Below are 17956 nucleotides of genomic sequence, written 5' to 3' on the forward strand. Positions count from 1 at the left end.
AAAAAAAAAAAAGGCTTATCCAGCAAACTAATGGAGAAAGATCAAGCATATAAGAAGATGTAAGATCTTTGGAATCAATGAGAACATCTGAAGAAACTCCAAGAAAACACCAGGATACATGCAGATAAGCAAGAAGGGATTTTTCCAGAGCAAAACAAACAAACAAACAAAAGAACAATCTAAAACCAATGGAAAGATGATCGTGGACATATCACAGAGCCTCCAGGATTCCGAGGGACAAAAGCTATCTCACTGTCTAGAATTTGAACCTCAAACCTGGAATTTATTAGTCCTGTAATATATCAGTCAGCATAGCAAGACATATATGTTAGGTATGTGACGCGTATGACGTATTTATGGATAGAAAAGAAGACACACCTTATGTTTCCAGTGAGTAATTACAGGTGGAGGCAGAGAAAGAACATTTCTGAAACTGGAATACAGCTTTCCTTTAATTTAGCCTTTGTTAGAAAGTTATTGGAGGATGTGAGCCAGCAAAATGAAGAAAGAAACCCCAAATGGAAATAGAAGAGAACAAGAAAATATGATTCTTAATGTAATGGAGACTAGCCTTGAATAAAACAGAAAGATGGAGATTTTAGGAGGGAAATGTCCAGGAAAAACAATGGAACTCAAAGATTACCTTCTATCTGGACAGATGGGAACACTGGCAGAGCTGTGACATTAATAATAAAAAATATAGGCCCTCCCTGGTGGCACAACGAGATAGGACACAGCATTGCAAGCTGGCGCAGCTGCTTCAGTGCGAGTTCGATTCCCCGCCCCGGAGGTGACCCACATGGCACAGCAGACCCCTCTTGTCTCCCCACTGCTCCCTCAGCAGTGTACTCGTCCATCTGCCTGTCCTGCTCCCCACTCTGTCTCTGGCGAAGCCTCTCACCCCCCGCACCTCTGGCCTGTACCTCGGTTCTGTGTGCATAAATAAATAAATCTTTAAAAATAATAATAGTAAAAATATTAAAGATACATATGTAAGAAAACGAGTGTCGTCTAATTTCCATGGAATACAAAGTTCTCTCCTAAAAAAAATCATATCATAAAAAATATGTAATGCACATGATATTTGCATATTCATAATAGTGTGAACACTCATTTTTATTTATGCAAACCTGCAAGAATGATGTTGGGAGAACAGAGGAGGTAGAAGGGTCCAGGTTCTCCCCAATATAAGAAGACTTTATAGATGACCTCTGAAGCTAAACCTTTCGAAAGTCGGGTAGAGGCACAGTGGCAGAGAAGACCGGGGGAAGGAGCCCGGAGGATTAAACAGGCGCTCAACGGCCGCGGAGCCGGCGGCCACAGGGGAGCGGACCGGAGGCCAGGAATTCGCATCGCGGGTGCTTTCACTTGTGTTGTGATACGTGCACTATTATTTCCATAAAAATAAAATACCATCGATGATTTATATTCTTGACCAAGAGATATCGCTTCTTCTGACACATCCAGAGGAAATGATCCAAAGAACACATGTCAAAAACATATGTTACTGGAGACAACCCCGATGTAAAGCTCCAGGGAACCGGCTGAACAAATGAGGGAGTGTTCAAAGATGAGAAAGAGGCAAGTAAGATACCCCCAGTGTGATTTCCACAAGATATTGTCAAGAAAGACGAGTCAACTTAAACTAAAACAAAAACTACGGAAGACTTTCTTTGGCAACGACATCTGCCTAAAACTTCTGCGCATGTTTATATCCAGAGTTCAAAGTACTGGGTCGGCTGAGAGACAAAGCTTATGGGTGACACACAAAATTCACAGGGGCATGTTGACAGGGCCGAGGAGGAGGAAGAGGAGCTGCAGCGGATGTAAACACGAAAGCACAGCTCGCTGCCGTCACGCGTGTGCTGTAAGTGGGTCTCTCTGGGAAGGCAGAGAAGATCCGGCACGTCACAGTGCTGATGGCGTGAGAAGCGAAATGTGAATTACAAGAAGAGGAATAGAAGATTCTACGTGAAGCTGTCTGCTGAGGGCAACTTAGGTATGATTGGGAAAAATTTCCAAGTTGTAAACCAGAATTTTATTTGTGGTGATGGCCGACTGCTGGGATGGCAAGCTTTGTAGATTATTTGGATTGTATGGACTAGTCTCTCTAGGCTTTGTTTTTCTAGAAAAGCAAGAGGCTAGGCAAACGTGTTTCTGTCAACAGTACTCTTTCCAAAGCTAGCGTGGAAATAGAACAGCCACATGTTACTTTTACAATTAGAATTTTTAAAAAAAGAATCCATTCCTGTCTAAAATCCAAACTATCTGCACCCATGGCTGAATTAGCATATTGCAGCTTCAAATCTAGATATTAATGTCTTCTCACTGTTAGTCTCTGACAAAGAAGTTGAAGTTAACGTTCTAGGAAATCTTTCAAGTTCTCATCGCCAGTGCAAATCACCTGACGACAGAAATAACACCACATGATGGGTCATCAAGGCTTCTTGGACAGCAGAGTGTGAAGATCAGGCTCGGGGAGAAACGTTCATGCCCTTGATCTTCACGAACTTGACCCCAGATCAATCTCTGCTGTTGCCACCGCAAATCACACACAGGATGATGTTCACACAGCCAAACCCCAAGGCAAATAAAAGATGCATGAAGTTATTGGGTGGAAATATACATGTTTATGTCCCAAATTAACACCTCTTGCTACCTGTTGTCAAGAGGAACAGCTTGTTAGTCACCATCGCTCTGCGCCTGAAACCTTTTATGTTAGTGTGCAGAATATTTAATGATAGGCATGGAGGTCACACCTTATTAATGCCTAGCATCTTTAGAAAATGTACATAATGGGTATGAAACAATTAGGAGTTGATTAACAAGGCAACAGAACTGAAAGAAAATGAGCAAAGAAAATGAGATTTGAATTATGAAAAGAAAAATCTCCAAATACCTTAAAGTACACAAGAAAAATGTGCTAAGGAAACACCATCAGCGTTTTGTAAGAAGTAAAAAGACACCGTGGAAGAGTGACTGGTTTCAGACATGCCTGAAATAGGTGTTATGGGGGTTTGTGTGTAGAGGAACTGGGGTACAGGCCAAGGGTACGGAGGTGAGAGGATTCGCCAGAGACAGTGGGGGGCAGGACAAGTGGGCTGACTGAAGCCCACTGCTGAGGGGAGCAGCGGGGGACTCAGGAGTCTGCTGGGCCCCGGGGGTCACTCCCCGGCTGGGGATCGAACTCAGGTCATAGCAGTGACAGCCCGAGATGTCACCCCTAGGCCACGAGGGAGGCCCTGCCTGAAACCGTTCTGAAGAACAGATATTTCAGTGTGCTGAGAAGAAGGAGGAACCACCACCTGCAAAGGTGATGACGGAACAGGGCTGCGGTGTGGCGGACGGGACGTGGCATCTGGGTGGAAAGTGCAGGAGGGACGCTGAGGTCGAAGTGCTAACCCAGGCGAGAGGGACCAGCACTTCAACTGCAAATAGGAACCGGTCAGGCCCTGCAATCCTGCATTTACTCATTCCTCGGGTCACTGAGACTCACCGAGCACCCACTGGGTGCTGAGCACTGTGACGGGAGTTCACAGCACAGAGGCAGGCAGGGCTCTCTATCCCAGTGACGCCTCCAGACATGTGGGGAGACACGGCCTTGGGCGACCTCCGACGCGAGACGCCGTCAGTGACTAGACGTGAGTTGGGTCGTGCGAGAGACGCTACCAAAGTCGTATGCTCCGGGAGAGTCCTCAGAAGCAAGCTCAGCGATGTCACTGGAATTACTGGCTGCCCGAGGGCCGGGGCACTCTCCAGGCAAGACGGTGTCTTTCAGGGTCTCCCGGGTGGCCACGCCTCAGTCCACATCGCTTCCACCCGCCTATGATGCCCCCGCGCTCAGAGCTCCACACTGGCGTGGGGCTCAGCATGAGGGAGGCTCGGGGCCAGGAGGTGGGCGACGCCGCAGGGCAGCAGCCGTGGCCTGGGCACGCAGCCTGAAGAAAGACATTCACCTTCAAGTTCTACTTTAACCTAGAAGACGGGCTGGGACCCCAGTGCCCCCGCCAGTGGGGTGTGAGTGGACAGAGTGACGTCACTTGCGTGGACAAGTACAGGCTGTCTGTAGGAGACAGTGAGAAACTGGCCACTGGCCATTCTACCTGAAGGGAACTTGTTGGCTCAGGGACAGGATGGATAGAACTTTTATGAAACCTAGATATTTTTATAGTTTTGGGGGTTTGCATCAAGTAATATCATTCTTCTTTCTAGAAAGAGGTGAAGAGTAGCAGGAAGACGGGGGCGGGGGAGAGTGTAGAAGAGAGGAGGGGGGAGGAAGGCTCTGGACTGGGATGGCAGCGATCGGAGCAGAAAGCTGACAATATTTCTGTTCCAGACATACTTCAAAGGTGAGCTGTACACGACTGGGCCAAGAGAGCCAGGAAGGAGGAAACCACGGAAGCAAGACGCCCCGGATTTGACTCCCAGGAGGCTCGGGCTGGGTGCCGGCAGCCAAAGGTGGGTTGCAGGACGTGCAGGGGTGACCTGGACGTGCAGGGGTGACCTGCTTGCGTGGAGTCAGAGCAGGAGCAACGCTGGGAATCAGCCATTTCCCTTTTCCACAAAGAGGAACTTTGCTTTGGGTAAAAGTCTACTACAGTTAGAGATGTTCCCTGCCCGGACCTCTAAAAGCTGTGCGGTTTTCTCCTTTAGTGAGTAACTGGAAGCTCGTGTTTAGCTAATGGGGAGACGCAGGACACAGCCAGCTCCTGGTTTGCTGTGGCCGAGTGCGGTGCACAGAATGCACCCCAGGCCCTCTGCCGCAGGGTCACCACGCCTCTGGGCTCCCGGCCCCTCCCCTGCCGCCCCCCTCAGCGCCCTGTCTGTCTCTATGGGAGCGTCGCCCACCGTCCTTACTTTATATCCTCATCGTTGGCAAAGATCACAACGGCCCTGGAGTTAGGCGTGTCCAGAAGCTGCTTGATAATCTTATCAAAGTCGATGGTTCTGTCTTTGCGCTCCTGGGGGATTCTCACGGACTGGGCAATGCAGAGCCCACCTGTTTAAGAAAAGAAAGCACAGGGTCAGTGAGTCCCCACGCCGGGCCCAGAGCAGGGGAAGTCGTGGGGAGGAGGGAGCGTGGAAGTCCGAGCTCAGGGGTGGTGGGTGGAGCGCGGAACAAGGACACCTCAGCATGAAGCTGGCGGTCACACTTGGCCTTCCCTGGTCTCACACAGCTGCCTTCTCTTTGTAATGCACTTGCAGGTGGCTAGTTATGTCCAGGGATGCCAAAGGTAGTGCCATGAGTGAAGTGAGTGGAGAGCAGTGTCCCGTTTATAGCCGTTTATAGCAATAAAGCGACCATAGACACTATGGAAAACTACAACTAAAATGGGCAACGGAAACAGTTATGCCAGGTGCCTATCCCTGTGACTCCTCTAGATTGTGACCTCAGGCCCCCCACCCCATACATCCACCCTAAATTTTAAAGTGCAGTCATTGGACTAGACGGCCGAGTAAAGCAAGAACAACAGTGACGACGCCAGTGACGCCAGTTAATACGAGTCAGGGCAGCAGGCTTCAGTCGGTCATGAACTAGGAGCTCAACACACAATTAAGTGTTATAAGTGTGTTATCTCAACACAGAAGCTTACAAAGTTGGAGACCTCCCTGGTGACCTAGGAATTAACCTTCAGCACTATCACCAACTGCACGAGTTCAGTCCCAGCCAGGGAGGGACCCACAGGGCGCAGCAGACCCCTCCTGTCTCCCGGCTGCTCCCCTCAGCAGTGGGTGTCAGTGGACCCACTTGCTCTACTCCCCACTCTGCCTCTGGTGGATCCTCTCACCCCTCACCTCTGGCCAACACCCCAGTTCTTCTACATATCGATCAACCATTACAGACAGTCAGCATTACCCAAGTTATGATAGAGGGAAGGGGGTTAATTAGAAGTAGGCTCAACTCCAGACTTCTCATAACTCCTGTGATTCTATTCCCTGACATGAGGGACATTCCTGTGTGTGACAGGAACCCGTGCCAAGGTTGACGACGTGGCTGGCAGACTGGCCACCATCCACCATTCCTCTTGTCTTGTGGTGCCTCGGATCTAGATTTCACAAATTCCGCCTTGAGGCTGGTACAGGTGACGAGGAGACGGAAGTACGTCGGGAAGTTCCCAAAGGGAACCAGCAGGCGTGTGTGCTTGGGGTGGTGGCAGGGCCCTGCTCTGTTTGTGCTGGGGTGAGGCCGGTGATGGGCATAGTCCCTCCTGGACCTTGAGGAGCAGAGCGGCGCTGCCAGGCTGCCCAGACAGAGTATCAGCGCCGACCCGACACTGAGCCCCAGGACGCTCTAGTCAGAGTCATGTGCACAAGAGCTGTTGACCTTCAGAGGGGCTGACCTCAGCAGTGATCCTCCACAGAGTGCTCTAATCACACTTGCAACCAGTTTGGCCAGTCGATGTCAACAGAACATGCCCCAGGACAGCAGACACACATGAGTTCAGTACAGACGGGACCCTCACTGGAGGGACCCACTCCTGTGCTATAAACTGAATCAAACTGAACCAGAGAAACCATACAAAATATGTTCTCAGACCATAAAAGATCAAAGTAGAGATCGTAATTGAAATTTAAGCAGCAAATCACCAAACACTGGGAAATTAAACAACTCATAGGTCAAAGAAGAACCATGAAGGGAGGCTTTAAAGTGTTTCTAACTCGATGGAAATGAGAGCCAAATATACAAAAATTATAGATTGTTGCTGAAGTGGTGTTTAGAGAGACATACATATGATTAAATGCTTGTGTTATAAAAGAAGCTCACAAAGCCAGCATCCTAAGTGTCTGCTTTACAAAAGAAGAAAAGAAGAATCTAATAGCAACCCCCAAAGCAGAAAGGACAGACTAAAAATAACAAAACCAATGAAACTGAAATCACAAAAGTGAAAACCAGTGGAATCCAAAGCCACTTCCTTGAGAAGACCAGTAGAAGGCAGAGACTCTAGGTGAACAGAGTGAGGGAGGGCTCACGGGGGAACACCCTGTAGTGAAAGACAGAAAAACATGACTGGCCGACAGGCAAGAAAGAACTTTCACCAATAAATAAATATATCAACTTAACTGAAATGGAAGAATTCCTTAGAAGAAGCAAGTGCCCAGCAGGAAGTGAAGATTAGAATAACCTGACTCACCCTTGAAATAGTCAAGGTACCAAATTCAAAGTGAAATATATTCTAAAAGAGAAAGATCCCAGTGCGGATGGCTTCACTCCTGAATGCTAACAGACCGCTCCAGAAAATAGAAAAGGAGAGAAAACAACACATTCCGTAAAGTCAGTAGTGCCCAGAAGACCAAGTAAGAAAAGATAGGAACAAAAATACATAAGTAGCATTGTCATTTATGAAGATGCTTGTAAAAATCTTCTAAAGATTTAAAAAAAAAATGCAGCAATGTCTCGAAAGGATAATACAGAATAACCAGGTGGACTTTACCTAAGGAAAGCGAGGCTGATTCATTATTTGAAAATCAGTTATTATTCAGGCATCCTCAGACTAAATAAGAAAAACCACATGGTCATCTCCACACATGCAGAAAAGCAGAGTAAAACTCAGAATGCATTCTTGTCTACAAACTCGAACCTAGTGGAACTCACTAGAACACTCCCTTCATTAACAACACACACCTCCAAAATGCCTCCAACAAAGAACAGCTAGGACTGAGACGTGTCTGGGGGACAGTCTTCCCACCACTGCTTGCAACATGGCACTGGAGGCCCTTGTCAGGGGAGTGAGGAATTGAAGGAAATAAAAGCTGTGTGAGTTGGAAAGAAAAAATGAAAGTGTTTCTATCTGCAAATGACAGGATTGTTACCAAATGTCTCTTAGAACTAAGAGGGGACTGAGCAAGTTTGTGGGATTTAAACAAACAATGTAAAATGTCAACCATATGCCTGTATGTCAGCAATAAACAATTGGAATGTAACTAAAAATGGCGCCACTAACAACATCACCAAAATACGAGGTGCTTACCCATAATTCGAACAAAATCTACACAGGACCTATATGCTGAATCATGGGTGAAGCACAGAAGAAAAATTAAAATAACGCTGAAATAAATTCTCCCCAATTTGACCTACAGATTTCATGTAATATATATATATCTCTCAATGTACATATGTATTCGAGGGGAGATAGATGGGTAGACAGATAGATGGATAGATACATAGTAGAGAGAGAGAGAGCAGTGATAATAGAATTTATTGAAAAAGCGAACAAAGCGGATAGTCAACCTAACTTTGTAAAAGAACAAAATCAGAGAACTCACACTGCCCAAGTACCCAAGTTCAAGATCTTCTACAAAACCGTTGTCACCGAGACAGCCTGAGACTGGTAACAGGACAGATCAAAGAGGGAAAATAATTGGAACTGAACAGCCCGACGCAAATATAGCCAACCGATTGTGGGCAGATGAAAAGGCGGTCAAGGCTGGACAGCCAGGTCCTGGACAAGTGAGCCGCAAGGACCGGCCGTCCCTGCGGAAGGACCGGTCCCAGCACTGCCGTGGCTGTGCACAGAAGGGACTCCGGTGGAAGGAAGCGCCTCTGCGCAAAATGAGAACTCAGTCAACTGCTAGAAGGAAACAAAGGGCAAGTATGTGACCGTCGGGTTGGGCAATCACCAAAAGCTCACGCCCGGAGGAATGACTGCTCAGTGAGATTTCGAGAATATTTGAAATGGTCTTTTATGAAAGACGGTGTGAAGGAAACGATGAGGGCAGTCAGAAAGCTGGAGAAAAGCACTCGTCTGATAAAGACTCGTATCTTATAAGGAACCCAAACTCAGGAATCAAAAAGCACAGAAGCGAAATGGAAAGACAGCTGGAGGGAGATCAGCAAAGGAGGAGAAAGTGCCGGGGAATGAGGACGGACAGGGCTGGACAGCAGGCGTGGGGGGTGCTCACTAAAACTACGGTGGGGATCCCCCTTCCGCCAATGGAATGAAGTAGCTTTAAAAAATGCCAATTCTGGCCCTCCCTGGTGGCGCAGCGGGTTAAAGCACAGCACTGAGAATCTAAAGCCACTTCCGCATGAGTTCGATCCCCGCCTGCCCCGGAGGTGACCACAGGGCGCGGCAGACCTCTCCTGACCCGCCCACTGCCCCCCTCAGCAGTGGACTTCCTCGATCTGCCTGTTCTGTTCCCCGCTCGGTCTCTGGGGAAGCCTCTCGCCGCCCCTGAGCCTCTGGCCTGTACCCCAGTTCTGTATGCACAAATAAATAAATCTTAAAAAAAAAAAACAAAAACAAAAACAAAAAAATGCCAATTCTGTGATGGATGGCCCGTGGGGATTACAATTGAGATGGGGAAAATGTACAAAATGATGTAAAAATAAACTTTTGTAAAAAAAAAAAATTCTGGAGAAGACGGAGAGCAGCCAGTGTGGCCTTCACTGTGCTGGGAACACGCGAGGCCCAGCCTCTGCCTTCCAAAATGTGAAGCCGGGTATTCATTCAAGCAAACGGAAAACTTAGGTTTGCACAAATGTGTGCGCAGATGATTGTGTCCACTTCATTCACGCTCAACAGTGGCCAGCAGGTGAGTGGGTCCGAGCTGGTCCATCCCGCGCAAGGCCACACGCAGCCCTGCGGGGGAACCACGGCCTTGGGGAGAACAGGGCGGGTCATGGCTTCTCCTAGTCACAGTCTCCAAATCAGAAGCCTCTGTGTGTAATCCCATCCCCTGCCATGCCACAAAAGGCAGAGCCACAGGAGTAGAGACAGGTGGGCGGTTGCGGGGGGCGGGTGCCGGAGCAGAGGTCACGCAGGGCCCTGCAGGTGCAGGGCTGGCAGTCATGGACGCCGTGGCCTTGACAAAACCTCCAGAGCAGCCAGAACAGGGCCCGCTCCTCCCTGTGAGCAAAATTTAAGACATCAGCAAGGGTGCCAGGGGACCCAGGCACAGGGAACCCTAGGAATGGACCCCGGCCCGTTGTCCACTGCAAACAGCAGATGCGTGTGTAGGAGCAGACCTTCCCCAGCAGAAGGGTGGACAGCGCCTGAGGTCTGGGATCAGACACCCTGCGGGCGGGCCCACTCCCGTTCACACCCGGGCGGGAGGCCGGGGCGGCCGGGGAGGCCGGGGCACGTGCTGGAGCCAAGCAGAGCTGTGACACCCAGGGCCAGCTGGCGCGAAACAAGACAGAGCAGGATGACAGAGCAGGAAGCCGCCGCCCCAGGCCAGACTGTCGCCCCGCCCTGCTCTCTCTCCCGGGGTCGGTGCAGAGCTGGCACCTGAGGGGTTCCCCTAGGAAACCTGGCCTGAGGTGAAGGCAGATAACGCTTATATGGAACATTCCTGGGCGCTTCCAGACCCCCAGATATCCTGCCAAATAAAACATGAACCCTGCGATGGACCCGGGAAGGAAACCAGACCTGCGCAGGAAGGAGCCTGGGGGCCACCCTGGGGGTGGGGGAGGGGGTGTCCTGCCTCCATGATGGTCAAGGCAAGGCAACGCCACTGATGCTCTCACTCAGTCACGGAAGCAAAACCTCCCCATCAGGTTCTTTTTGGTTCAAGAGAACAGGGGCTGCTACAGGGCTTTCTGGAAGCCAAGCGGCGAGACGCGGGAGATCTGTAAACGGATTTCTGTTTTTATTTTTAACTCCTGTGACTTTCTGGGCTTCACGTTTTTTTTTAACTGTGGAGACATCTTTGACTCTTTTCTAAGTTTTGGGGGGTTTTTGTTTTTGTTTTTTTCATTTAGTAAGACCAGTGCCAGACATTCTAATTCTTCTAAATACATTTCTCTTTGTACATCCTTCGAGAAGAAAAATGATTAAGTTGTCATGCTCTTCTTAGGAAATAATTTTTACACAGAATCTAGGCTTTTCCTGCATGGTTAATAAAATGTTTAAATACATAGAATTCAACTTTACAAAGAAGCAGAAAGCACATTACTTTCCTACAATTAACACTATCAATTTGGAGAATAGTTTGCCACCTTGGATATCAAAATTAGAATTATATAACATGATTAACTGTCAATGAAATAGTCACTTCTGAATCCTTAAAGACTAATGAAATGGAATTTTAAGAACTGTGCTATTTTTTAGCACATTTTTTTCAGGAAGCATCAGCTCTCTTCCCTCTTTCCCCCTGCGTCTTCCCAGTACCACAGATGACTGTTACCCTTAAGGCGTGAAATCATACACACCTCAATACAAAGCACGTTTAAGGAACCCGGGCCTTCAGCATCGTTAAAGGAACTTTGCTTTTTATCAGTGTCTGTTCCAGGCCAAAGAAATGTAAGCAACGAACCTCTCATCAGTGGCTTTAGAAACGTGTCAGCCTCACCATTCTCCCCTGGAACTAACTCTCTGAGCTAGTGAAGAGGAATCTCTTCCCCTGAGTTCTACAGTTGCAGTTCTACACAGCAGACGCTTCCTTCGGTCCAGAAGGCAAATGAAGACGCAGGTGAGAGTCAGGGTCTCCTCCAGCTCAGAGCCGGCGGCTCGTGCCGCGCTCCCCAAGTCCCAGCAGACTCACTGCACCCCGTTAGAGCACCGAGTCCTGAGTTTTCCGAGAGACACCTTGAAGTCCATCACTCGCCCCTTCCTGTTTTCTTTAGGGAGTTCTCACAAGCAGCTGAGAGGCAAAGGGGCGTCGGGTTGGGACACCCAATACTGCCTGTGTTTTCAGGTCACTGATGAGTCGAAGAATTTACCGCATTGAATCTACCCAGACAGGTTAGTGTCTCATTTGCAAAGAAAGATGAGCTCACTGACAAGAATATTCTGAAAATCAAACTCCTCCTCCTTCCTCAGTGCCAGCCCTACTGGTTCTGGGGGCGCCCGCCTGGGGAGACCCCAGGAGGCCCACGCCAGGCTCTTACAGTGAGTGGCCCAGAGCTGCTCTGGCCAAAGCCCGAGCCCTGTCCTGATCAGGAGCTCTTAGTCACAAGGCAAGATGGTGGGGGTGCAAACCTTTGTCTTTTGTGACTTACTCATTTTTATTGTGATCTGGAATGGAAAAGACAGGGTTCTCATTGTCCAATACAGATATATTCAAAAGAGAAATACATAGAATCACACCTTTGTGACTTCAGTATAAAGCTTGCCAACCACTTGAAACCATACAAGAAGATAGGCAGAGATAAACATGCAGTACCCTCAAATCCTGGAAGGAGACAGGGGCAGTTCCATAGCACATGACCATTCTTTAAGACTTCATGTTTTGGCTCACGAAGGAGAAAAAACCAGGAGAGTAAGGAAGGCTGTATCTTCCCCTTGGTCAATGCATATTAAAAAAGTTATTGAAATTGAGCACATGAACTAAGAAGGAGGCTCCGTCCATGCATCAAACTCAAACCAAGGCTCTGGGAGCCGCTGGGTCGGTGAATCCAGGGCTTCTGATAAGCAGGCCCAGGTCAGCACTGAGCGCATGCATGAGGGAAGACGGTCAGCGGTGATTATCTGAGGCCTTCTCGGGCTCCACCCAGCAGGCAAGAATCCAGCAACCCCACAAACCTCAGGTTTACCAGCTGGCCGGCAAATGCCAGATTACCACAGTCTAGTCACCCGAAGGTTAAATGTTTAATGTGAAGTTCTGAGGAAGAGCATGATCTTGCCAGGAGCCAGCTTGCATTTAGGTTGGGGTGACTTGAGCCCAGGGCTGCCGGCCCCAGCAGGTCTTCCCCTTGTCCCATTCAAGCACCCTAACTGGAGACTCAAGTCAGACCTGGGCCGCTCCCTCTCTGGTGATGCTGTCCCTGTTGGGAGTCGAGGAACTGCGCCAATTGCTCCGTCCAGAGCGGTCTGCTCTGCTCCTACGTGACCCAGACTCACGCCTTCCCCGACTCAGGACTCCAGACAGGAAGGCTCCGAACCCTGGGCCCACGGTCCACCACCCCGGGCTTTCGGAATCACTCTGAGAGTGACAGGCGGGAAGTAGAGGGCGGGGATAATAAAGAACTAAGACCCCTGTCTGCTCCCAGACCAAAGAAGCCAGGTCACGCTGTCACCAAGTCGGGCAACAGAGCTTTCAGAAAGCCGAGGACCTGGAGGCCAATGAGGACACGTGGGGTCCAGCCTGGATTCCTGGGAGGTGGGAGTAAAGAGGTGCTGTGGCTTCTATGGACACTGGGCGCCAACAGACCGCCCGCACCTGTCCAGACGACCCGCCCTTGTCACTCAAGGATTCGTCTGTCGGAGGGAAAGAGCACCAGCATCTCTTGGGTGGGCCCCCCAGGCTCTGCTCAATGCTCACTGCCATCCTTGGAGGATGGACAGGCTTCACCAGGGAGGGAGACAGGAGGGACCAGGCAGGTGGAGCCCATCGGTAAGAGGCTCTAGGAGAGAAACAACTGCACGTCGCTGCCTTTCTCCAGCCGGCCGACAGCTACACAACAGGGAAAGGTAACCTCCTCCCCCAAATCTCTTGTTGAACTATGTCAAGAGCCAGTGCATCTAATCGGTAAAGGGCCGGAAAGTAAGAATTTCAGACTTTGCCAGCCATCAGGGAGCCACTCAGCTCTGCTGTAGCAGGAAGCAGCCGGTTTCTCAAGACAATATGCCAAAAAAAAAAAAAAAATCCTAAATTGTGAAAAAAGACAGCTTGACAAAGTTAGCCTGAAGATCATGGTCTAGGTCTTAAAACCACTGCAGTTACTGTTCATTTAAACAAGACAGACAGGCAAGCAGACAGACAGGAGATAAGATAAACAATACATATGACAGACTGAGCTGGAGCTTATTTGCACATAGAGAGAAAAGCGTCACACGTGTATAGAGACTAGTTTCAGATTGGCACCGTTTTTATCATTTATCCTTTACAGACATTATAGTCTACATAGATGTGAACTTGGATCATGACAAATGGTGTCTTTGGCCTCGCCTCATGCAGTTAGTGACACGTTGCGTTCGCTTCAAGAACAAGCCCAAGGTGTGAGTCTCAGCACTGTGAGGCCGTCACAGCCTGCAGCCTGAGTTTGATCCCGGCCAGGGACGGACCCACAGGGCGCGGCAGACCCCTCCTGTCTCCCCGCTGACCCCCAGCAGTGGATTTCAGTGGTCCTCCTGTTCTGCTCCCCACTCTGTCTCTGGGGAGTCCTCTCACCCTTCTCCCCTGCATCTCTGACCTCTACCCCGGGTCTTGTATGCATAAATAAATCTTAAAAAAAAAAAAAAAGAACAAGTTCCTAACAGAAACCATTCAGCTCATGAGGCCCAGGGCAAGCCTCCCACTCATGCTCCAAGTGACTCACCAGCCAGGGGGCAAATTAAACCTGATTTCGACATGAGGCCTAATTGTAAAACACACGTCCCCCAGGAGATCGCCATGGGGGACAGGTAAGAGTGACCGAGCCCGGGAGGCAGCTAGCCAGGGCTCACGTGAGATCACGTCCGGTTGGACTGAGGAGGCAGAGGTCACCACAGCCAGGTTCACCACTCAAATCCACATGCACACACCACACACACACGTGACATGTGGGCTCCACAGCACACACATTCCTCACGCGTGTGTCAGCCACACCTGCCATGCAGATACACACACCACAGGTGGGGATCACACGTCCTGTAGCCAAGCACCACACAGCACATCACACGCCTGTAAACAGCACACCAGATGCATCACATATGCACCCATAAGACATACGCACCTACACACATGCTACTCAGCACACATCACAAACACACTCTTCACACAGACCGCACACCAGCTCGTCACACGCACACCAGCACCACACACACCCAAAGCTCCCCCCGAGCCCCCACCCGGAGCCCAGCGCGGGGTGCGTAGTGATCAGCGCCTGGTAACCATGTGTGTCTGTGATTATGAGCATTGTGATTTCTACTTAGCTAATTAAACCTGGGGAAATTAGTGTGTTTCTCTCAATTTCCTTCAAAGCTCATTTTTCTATCACAACTTAATTGAGTTATTAGGCTGCAATAGAGACAAATTAAGATACTGGCTGATGTTTCCTCTCGGGGAAGATATCGACACTCAGTTGCAATGATATCTGAACCGTCGCTTCAGAGGAGATGACGCTTCTAATTACAAGACCTGCTCTTCTGAAGTGGCTTGATGAGTATGTGGTTGGACCCAACTTTCATATAAAATTGGTTTTATTAGAGTTTTGAAATAAAATATCAGGTCAGGAACCCCATTATTGCTTTCAAAAATCTCCTGAAAGGTTGTGTGTGAGCCAGTGATACCCTTCGGGGACGTCCCAGCGGCCAGGACACAGGCCCGAGTGGGCCCGAGGGCGCCTGCCGGCGGTCTGACTCGGCCGCTGGCCGGCAGGACGCCCGTGACGGAGCCTCGGCCGTGCGCCTCCCCGCGGCCCTCGCTCCTCTGGAGCCGACCAAAGGCCTCTTCAAGTTCCCTCCCCGGTTTGCATGTAACAGCAAATCCTAACTGAGAATCCTCTTGTTTGTAGCCAAAGGATCCTTTCTGCCAGGGCCGTCCAGGTCCCCAGAGGACGGGGCTTCCTCCTGCTTAGTGGTTTATTCTCTTGGCGACGATGTTGCGGTTTACACGTCTCTTCTAAAATAGCAGTAAAGTAGTGACATACCCTCCTCGGGACCTTCTGGGACCCTTGGCGTGGGCCGGGCCGGGCATGGAGTGTTCTAGTACATGATGCAATCTGAACTAATGTTACAGGGTGGCCCAGAGCCGCCTGGGCCGCCTGTCTGTGGGCCTCACCGCGCTCATAACTCAGTTGCATGCAGGCACACAGGAAAGGGTCAATAACGGGTTTATTACAAAAGGGGAAAGGAACAGGAGACAACCCAGGGAGAGAGAGCGGGACACAGTCACCAAACCCCCTTGTAATCTCACTGCTGCCCAGCTGCTAGGTCGCGGCTCTAATCACGCAGGTGAGTAATAGCAGTCGGGACGCCAGGGCCTCATCCGGGCCTGCGGACGGAGCGGTCCGGTGGCAAAGAAACGTGATGGCTGCAGGTGGCCTTCGGGTGGGGGGAGAGCGGCCGAGAGGGGAGGTCGCCTGGTGGCCGCGGGCCCGTCGTCACAGCGGGTCCTCAGGGCGGGGTCGGACCGGCCGGCATCACCGGCCGAGGGCAGAGCGCCTGGAGCACGGAGACGCCGGGGTGCCCGCTCCGAGCCCCCGGAGGACCTGCCCTGCCAGTCGGTGACTTCAGGCCCCTGGGCGGCGTGCCAGCACCATGCCGGCTGCGGCTTCCCCGCGCGCCCGCGGGCAGCAAGGTACCTGGGGGACGGCAGGGGAGCGCTACGCCCTTGACTTCCGTGCCTATTGCCAAATCTAAATTCAGAACTGGGGCCCCCCGGGGGGGGGGAGGGGCTGACGCGCAGCACTGTGGGCCCCTGGCAGCCGCTGCAGCGCGAGCTCGACCCCGCCAGGGCGGGACCCCAGGGCGCGGCGGACCCCTCGTCCCTCCGCAGGGTGCTTTGTCCGTCGGCCTGTTCTGCGCCCCACTCTGCCCCTGGGGAATCCCCTCACCCCAGCACCTCTGGCCAGCACCTCGATTCTGTATGCATAATAAAAAGTCTTTAAAATAAATAAATGCGTAGATTTGGAACTGTTCTCTCATCCTGGCTTGCAGAGCTCCATCTGGAGAGCTGGGGAAGGTGGAAGCGGTGTTCTCACGTGCCGCTTCTCAGGCTGTGGCGAGCAGAGGAATCCCGCGGTGTGCAAGGGCCGCTCGGCACCCTCAGTCTGGGGGCTCAGAGCCCGCATCTCTCACAGCCTCTCTGACGCGGAAACTGGCCCCGGTCTGGAGGCGCGTGCCGGCGAGCATCGGTTAGAGAACTCTGAACAAAAGCTCTGCTTCGTGGGAAACGTTTGCAAAGGGAACCCCAGGAAGTTCCGGAAAGCGAGTGTCTGCTGGGAAGTGGAGCGGTGCTGCCGTTCACCCGTCAGTATCGGGACGGGCGTTTCGGGACCGGGGGAGCGGGACAGTCAGGCTCACTGAGGCCTCCCGCCTCCAGCCCTTGAGAACCTTCTGCCCCACCGATAAGGCAGAAGGGTGTGGGCACGCAGGTTTAATGTGATCGCGAAGTCCTACCAATACCTGCGCTAGCAGTGAGAAGAATTAGATTTACCGAGAAAAATCACGACTCCAAAAATATGCTGGAGATTTCGGCCTGGTTCTCTTCAAAACTACCTTCGGAAGCAAATTTTATGTCTGGAGCCACACACACGGAGGCCGCTGGCACGCAGGTGTGTGAGCAGGAACCCGCAGACGATCGTGCCTCTACCTGCCTGGGCAGGACAGCAGCTGACGGACGCCGAGGGCGCCACCGAGAGACATTCTCCGCTGCCGCTGCCGGCACAAAGAGAACAGATGCTTCTTCTTCTCTCCTTTCAGCGTGAACTGAGTGTCCGAGAAGGTGCCAAGTTGCAATCTCCAGAAATGAACACCTCCTCCTCACCTGAAAGTCTGGCACGGGCGATAAAAGCTCCTCCGGATGCCTGCTCGGGCCCCACGAGAGCTTATTTCTAGGCCATTTCCACTTACTGGCTTTTATGTAAGGAGATAGAAATTACAGTCTGAACCATCAGCTTGTCCACGGCAGGGGCTCTGGAGATGAGCTCAGAATACATCAGCGGAGCTCCAGAAACTTCTGCTACAGCATCATCACAGGCTGCGAGACTGACCAGGCGCTTGGGCGAGGACACGCCGCCAAGCCTGTGTCCACGCGTTGCTGCACGCTGCTCCCCACAGCCCCGAGGAGGAGGAGGCGCTGTTGTTCTGTGCGCCGGGCAGGGCCGGAGGACGGTGGCGGCCTCCTGCCCCCGTGCGTCCCTCTGGGCCCAGCCACATGGGGGGAGCCAGCGGCGTCAGGGACGCGGGCCCGGGGTCTCCCCTGCGACACCTGCCCGGGTGGCGGCTGGCCCCGTTCCAGAGTGGAAAGCAGCACTCAGGAGGGGATGACGCCGTGCTCAGGAGAGCAGGGGTCACCCCCTGTCCCAGCACGGAGGGAGCCGCCAGACCTGCTGCACTGGCCCAGCTCCTACTGCGTGTTGCTGGCGTAGACA

General features: G+C 51.3%; 1 protein-coding gene across 7 annotated transcripts in view; it reads right to left on the bottom strand.

The window, feature by feature from the left end:
* Positions 1–17956, bottom strand: part of GRM7 (glutamate receptor, metabotropic 7) — a 464393-nt gene that overhangs the window by 177436 nt on the left and 269001 nt on the right. For all 7 annotated transcript variants that reach the window (XR_001146008.1, XM_004692396.2, XM_004692395.2 and 4 more), the window contains exon 3: positions 4858–4999. Coding sequence is in view for 6 of the 7 variants with exons in the window: in XM_004692396.2 (XP_004692453.1) it covers positions 4858–4999 (142 nt within the window). In the remaining variant the exon portion in view is untranslated. The remainder of the gene's footprint in view (positions 1–4857; positions 5000–17956) is intronic.

The sequence above is a fragment of the Condylura cristata genome, unplaced genomic scaffold (genome assembly GCF_000260355.1).
Source record: "Condylura cristata isolate star-nosed mole 26May11 unplaced genomic scaffold, ConCri1.0 scaffold00033, whole genome shotgun sequence".
NCBI lineage: Eukaryota > Metazoa > Chordata > Mammalia > Eulipotyphla > Talpidae > Condylura > Condylura cristata.